Below are 6,068 nucleotides of genomic sequence, written 5' to 3'. Positions count from 1 at the left end.
CTCTGATTTGTGTTATTGTTGCAGCTTTTGTTATTATTATCATTATCATTATTATTATTATTATTATTATTATTATTATTATTATTATCATCATTACTACTTTTATCATTATTACTATCATTATCATCACCATCATCACCATCACTCCCATCACCATCTCTTCGTCTTTCCCTGCGTGTCTCGAATCATGGTTGAAAAGGAAATGAACCAAGATCTAGGAATTGTCCCCCATCACCCCCTCACCCCTTCACCCCCTCACCCCACCTTCACCCCTGATATCTCTTACTTCTCACGAAACAATAAAGAAACAGTTTTATGTCCTATGTTTTCTTTTCTTCATTTGGTTTCATTTCCTTTTCGTTTCTTTCTTCGTCATAAGATTGCATTAGCGAGAGCAGACAGATAGACAGGCAGACAGACAGACAGGCAGGCAGGCAGGTAGGCAGACGGGCGAGGAGGCAGACAGACAGGCAGCCAGGAAAACAGGAGGGCAGCTAGGCAGATGCACAGACAGATAGATGAAAGATAGATAGCAGGGTAGCAAAAGGACAGATCGATAGAAAAATAGGCAGACAGATGGACAAACAGAAACAGAGACAAATGAATGAGACAAAATACAAAACAAAAAATTAATACAAAAAATACACGTAAAAAAATAAATAGCTATACAAATTGGCAAGCAAAGAAACAGAGAGAGAGACAGAAGGACAGAAAGACGAACAGACAGACAAACGTATTCAAATCCTAAACACTTTTCTAACACGAGACAGAAGAGTAAACAAAACAAAGGGGAAAAAAAAAAAATCATCCAACGTCGATGCTTTCACGTTTAAGTTAAAGAAAAAAATACATAGATCGCGTGACACAGGATTAGAGTAAGTCACGTGTTCACTAAGATTAAAGTTATTATTTTCTGCTTCTGCTTCTTCTTTCGTTCCTTCGTTCACTCACGCTAGACAAAACTTCACAGTAAAAATACCTGACTCATTGTTCAAACTTTTCTGATAATGAAGTTACGCCTCAATCACATCAAAACTTCTCGCTCAAGAAACTACTTCGGTGAGGAAGGTAGCCGACTTCTTGATGTCATCACCCATTAAGATACCTCCGCTTCAAAGACATACACACGGCAAATCTTTCACTTCACGTCCAAAAAAAGTCACTTTACGCCTCAAGAAGCATAATAAGTTTCTCCTGGAAAAGTTACCGTCATCACCAATACATGGAGAGCCCACTTCCCTCCAAAACAGGATAACTGAGGAATGATACACTTACTCAGTATCATAACTTAGCGATAGAGGAAAATTGTCTGTCGATTAAAGGAAAAAAAACAGACAAATTGACAAAGGAATTGACTTTACAACAAAATCACGCAGCTGTTCATTAAAAAGAGAAAACCTTCTACTGAAATCACTCTTGAAAACCCAAACATCTTACGGATCTAACTGAAGACATAACCAGACCTCACTGGACACATCCCCCTCTCTGCAGTAACACCAACCCCATAAGTATTAATCCGCGAAATTGTCGGTATCCTTAAGAAACCCTGGACACATGAGTCACATAAGGTATTAACATTGCACAAGATATTAACCCACAAAACTATCGTAATCCCTAAGAAATTTTGAATGTCACACAAGGGACTAACAAGATACCAACGAATCTTTCACCACCACACCACCACTGCTGCCTTGATCAGTTAATTACGCGGTTAAGGCCTAAACACTCTCACAGGTCCTGTCTTCACCTCTCCATCCTAGTTCTTAGATTTTCAAAAGATTCTCATATCATATTTTGAAGCTTTTTTTATATCTTAAGTATTTCAGTGGGTCTGTTTTGTGTAAAGGGGGGGGTGGTTATCTCAGATCGGTTTTCATGCTGCATAATTCTTTCGTCTGCCTTTTATTCCCTCTTCCTTTTCTCCCACTCCTCCCCCTTCCCTTCTCCTTCCCCTACAATTATTCTAAGCCATGCATGCCGCCACCTCCCTCGTACTTAATCATGGCCTCCGCACTCCACGCACCTGGCCACGTGGTTCTCAATGTTGAATGTGCATCACCACCACCACCACTACTACTACAGCAACAACTACTGCTACTACTGTTGTTGTTGTTGTTACTATTATTGCAACTATGTACTACTTCAGCCCCATATTAGTTATAATGATTTCTCCATAACGCGCAATAGTACACCCGCTGTTTAACACGCAGTAACCTCAGTTTTACCCTTTCAGATAATCTCCCACGCCCTAGCGATTGTGCTGAGGACCCCATAGGATAGAACAGCCGCCGTAGCCCCTACATGTTAGAAGAGGAGAGGCAGGTGTGGCTGAGGAGAAAAAACACGACAGTACACTCAGGTTTTGTCCCCTGCAAGTGTCTCTCTCAGGTGCTAAAGGTTAAAGGTTCAATAGTCCCAACTTCACCTTCACCGCCTCATGTCCCCGCCCCGCTAACAACCCCTCACGTCGCCCCAGGATGTGCTCGTCCCGCCTCGCCTCGCCCCTGTTCACCACCCACCCCTAGGAAACAAAGGAGTCGGAGGAAAACAACGCTAGTCCTCATAACTGCCTGTGTCTTGGTGGTGTGTCGCTCTCCCCCCCACCTCCCCTCATGAGTGCCGGGGAGCTATAGTGTGGCGCCGTGTGTTGCCATGGGCACTGGAAGCAGCACCTATGCCACGGTGAGTGCGCGCGCAACACACACACACACACACACACACACACACACAAAGACAGGTTCACTTACCAGCTGAAAGAGGACGCCACTCGGTAGCCATGGTAACGGTCTCCTTCCCCTCTGACACCGCCAACCCTGAAAAGACAGATGTTCATGAGAGGACACACACACACACACACACACACACACGGTAGCTCAGTGGTTAGAGCGCTGGCTTCACAAGCCAGAGGACCGGGGTTCGATTCCCCGGCCGGGTGAAGATATTTGGGTGTGTCTCCTTTCACGTGTAGCCCCTGTTCACCTAGCAGTGAGTAGTAAATCGAGTTGTGACCTTATTGTCCCGGTGTGTGGTGTGTGCCTGGTCTCAGGCCTATCCGAAGATCGGAAATAATGAGCTCTGAGCTCGTTCCGTAGGGTAACGTCTGGCTGTCTCGTCAGAGACTGCAGCAGATCATACAGTGAAACACACACACACACCATACACACACACACACACACACACACAGGCGAATGTGCGAATGTAAGAACAAACACGAATGCATGACAAGACAATACATTCCTGACAGGTGAAACACAGGTGAGCAGGACACGCTCATGGTGGTGGGTGGTTGGGTGTCAGGGTCACACCGAGGTTAACCCGAGCGACCCACACACCTGCCGTTACACTCATGACCTCGCGTAACTGTCAAGGACATCATGCCTCGCTTTATCTGATTCACCTTGACCTCCCAGATGTGTGTGTGTGTGTGTGTGTGTGTGTGTAATTCACCTCGGTCGCCTGTTGGTCACCCAGCCAGTCTTCCCCATTACGGAGCGAGCTCAGAGCTCATAGACCGATCTTCGGGTAGGACTGAGACCACACCACACTCCACACACCGGGAAAGCGAGGCCACAACCCCTCAAGTTACATCCCGTACCTGTTTACTGCTAGGTGAACAGGGGCCGGCCACACATTAAGAGGCTTGCCCATTTGCCTCGCCAAACCGGGACTCGAACCCGACCCTCTCGATAGTGAGTCGAGCGTGCTAACCACTACTACACTACGCCTTGTGTGTGTGTGTGTGTGTGTGTGTGTGTGTGTGTGTGATCTGTCTCATGTCCACATAACTGATCCTTATGACGGTGCTCCCGAGACCAGATGATCCGCAGCCCCATCCCACCTATGAAGTCTGGCCTTCATAAACATTATTTACACACACACACACACACACACACACACACACACACACTGTCTCTCTCTCTCTCTCTCTCTCTCTCTCTCTCTCTCTCTCTCTCTCTACCAAACAACTGTCTCCCTTGCAGGAAGTGGAAACTTACCCCACTGAGGACCCCTACGAGGAGGAAGACGTGGACGCCGTGGCCACGCCCCTGCGGCCAGCCTACGCCCCTGCCTCCACCAAGGTGTCTGAAACATCCTTCAATCGTCGAAGAAATCTTTGTCCTACTTTCAACCCCTCCCTGTCCCCTTCCCCCGAGCAGGACCAGGACTCAGAGTCTCCCAATAACGGCCTGCCCTTTCAGCCTGCCCTGGCGCCGCCATACAACGGCGTCAGCTACTACCCGCTGTCGGTGTCTGGCTCCGACTCGGTGGGTCCTGATGTGGTGCTGTCCCGCGTGGTGCAGGTGCTGGAGACCGCACCGCCCCCTTACTTGCTCCTGCCGGATCACCCAAACATCCCACCCTCGCCCGTGAGCGTGAGGAAGCCACCCCCCGTGCCGCCCAACACAGCCCACTCCCGCAGAGGAAGGCCTGGTTACCATCAGCAGTATCCCGGCTTTAATAAATCTCGTACCAATACCCATACGATGTCTGAAGGAGGCGTGTCAGTAGGAGGGCGGCCACCAGACCCACATCCGCCGCATTAGCTTCCCCAGTACACAGTATGTATGGGAGGGGCATCTTCGTTCAGTTCCATAAGGTGGTGACAGCCTTCGAGAGGAGGCACAACGCCCTTAGATGACCATGAACGCTTCCAATAAGTGATTTTGTTTCACTCTATCATCCCTCGCAAGCGGAAACCGTGACCTGATACAGAGAGTGAGGTTGAGGCGTGGTCACGACCGACCTGAAGCAGCTACTCCTCGCCGCCCCTCGCCTGCAGCTGGGTGTTGGGTCTGTGTCCCAGCATGACATTATCTCGAATGACTGACTCGGATAATTTATGGGCGACTCCCCAAGGCAAACAGTGTTGGAGGGAGAGTGTGGAAAATAGATGTTGCATGTACTGCGTGTGAGGGCAGGTGGAGGGACCTGGGGGAAGTTCTTCCGGTGGCGAGCAGCTGCAGGGAGTGTTTGAGAAGGATGCGATGGGAAAAAAGAGGAAGTGGAAATACTTCATATCCTTCTCATTCTTCCCTCCAGCCTGTCCCATCCTGACGGTAAAGCTGGAGAGGCGGGGCACTGATATAGAACATAGAATCATCACAATATAAACGTGTTACGAGCCTCATAATGTTTCACACAGTGTTCATACATACTACATACAGCAGAAGCCTTCTTGGAGGCTCCTGCTCGTCACGAAGAGCAGTGTATGGTGAGACATTGTGATTCAACACGTACATTGAAAAGCAGAACAAATGCTACAGTAGATTCGTTATTGTAAATGGCAACTAATCTCCATTACCACGGACGAGACAATGCTGAAAAAAAAAAAAAAATCTGTAACGTTCCTACTTGATTCTGTCTGTCATGATAGTTTCTTAACATTCCATTCCCTCGTGGCCAGTCCTTCTCTTCCTTTCCCATCTCTTCACTTCCCCCCCCCCCACACACACTATATATATATATATATATATATATATATATATATATATATATATATATATATATATATATATATATTCTTATCGTTTCATGTTCAGTTGACAACACTTTATTTTGTCTAACTGTTTCTCGTTGAAAATGTGCCAATTAAACTTCAAGTTGTTGTTGTTATTGTTCTTGTCTTTTCACCAATGTGTGTGTGTGTGTGTGTGAGAGAGAGAGAGAGAGAGAGAGAGAGAGAGAGAGAGAGAGAGAGAGAGAGAGAGAGTATTGATTTACACCCATCGTCTTTCATTGTGATTAAATATTTGAAGTCTGTAGCGAAAATTTATAGTTTGATGTTGCCTCTTAAATACATAACGTTCTATTCTACATACCATTTCAGAAACAGTACTATAGGTATGCATAACCATGGTAACAAACCTTTCTTGGATCATTACTTTATTATAGTCATATTGCAAACTTAAAATCACTTCGATCATGTTTCCTTGTTCATTCGAATTCTCTCCAAGAGGAAAGGCTAAATGGGACAAGAGTTTAAAATTAAATAAAATAAAAAAAAAAGTAAAAAAAACGGTCTTAAAATAAGGACGTTGTACATTTAGACTAGTTTGTCAAAGAAGCCT

At 46.1% G+C, this 6,068-nt stretch overlaps 1 protein-coding gene across 4 annotated transcripts in view; it reads left to right on the top strand.

The window, feature by feature from the left end:
• LOC123510020 (AP2-associated protein kinase 1-like) overlaps positions 1 to 5,090 on the top strand; it is a 7,244-nt gene extending 2,154 nt beyond the window's left edge. Inside the window, exons 2-4 of one of the 4 annotated variants that reach the window (XM_045264712.1) lie at positions 2,234 to 2,322; positions 2,477 to 2,682; positions 3,981 to 5,090. In XM_045264712.1, the coding sequence (XP_045120647.1) occupies positions 2,653 to 2,682; positions 3,981 to 4,544 (594 nt within the window). In that variant the 5' untranslated portion in view covers positions 2,234 to 2,322; positions 2,477 to 2,652 and the 3' untranslated portion in view covers positions 4,545 to 5,090. Of the gene's footprint in view, positions 1 to 2,233; positions 2,683 to 3,980 lie in introns of all 4 variants that reach the window. The other 3 variants (XM_045264714.1, XM_045264715.1, XM_045264713.1) reach the window with 3 other exon arrangements.
• Positions 5,091 to 6,068: the final 978 nt, after the last annotated feature.

This window comes from Portunus trituberculatus, chromosome 28 (assembly GCF_017591435.1).
Source record: "Portunus trituberculatus isolate SZX2019 chromosome 28, ASM1759143v1, whole genome shotgun sequence".
Lineage (NCBI taxonomy): Eukaryota > Metazoa > Arthropoda > Malacostraca > Decapoda > Portunidae > Portunus > Portunus trituberculatus.
This window is presented reverse-complemented; position numbering and strand designations above follow the sequence as displayed.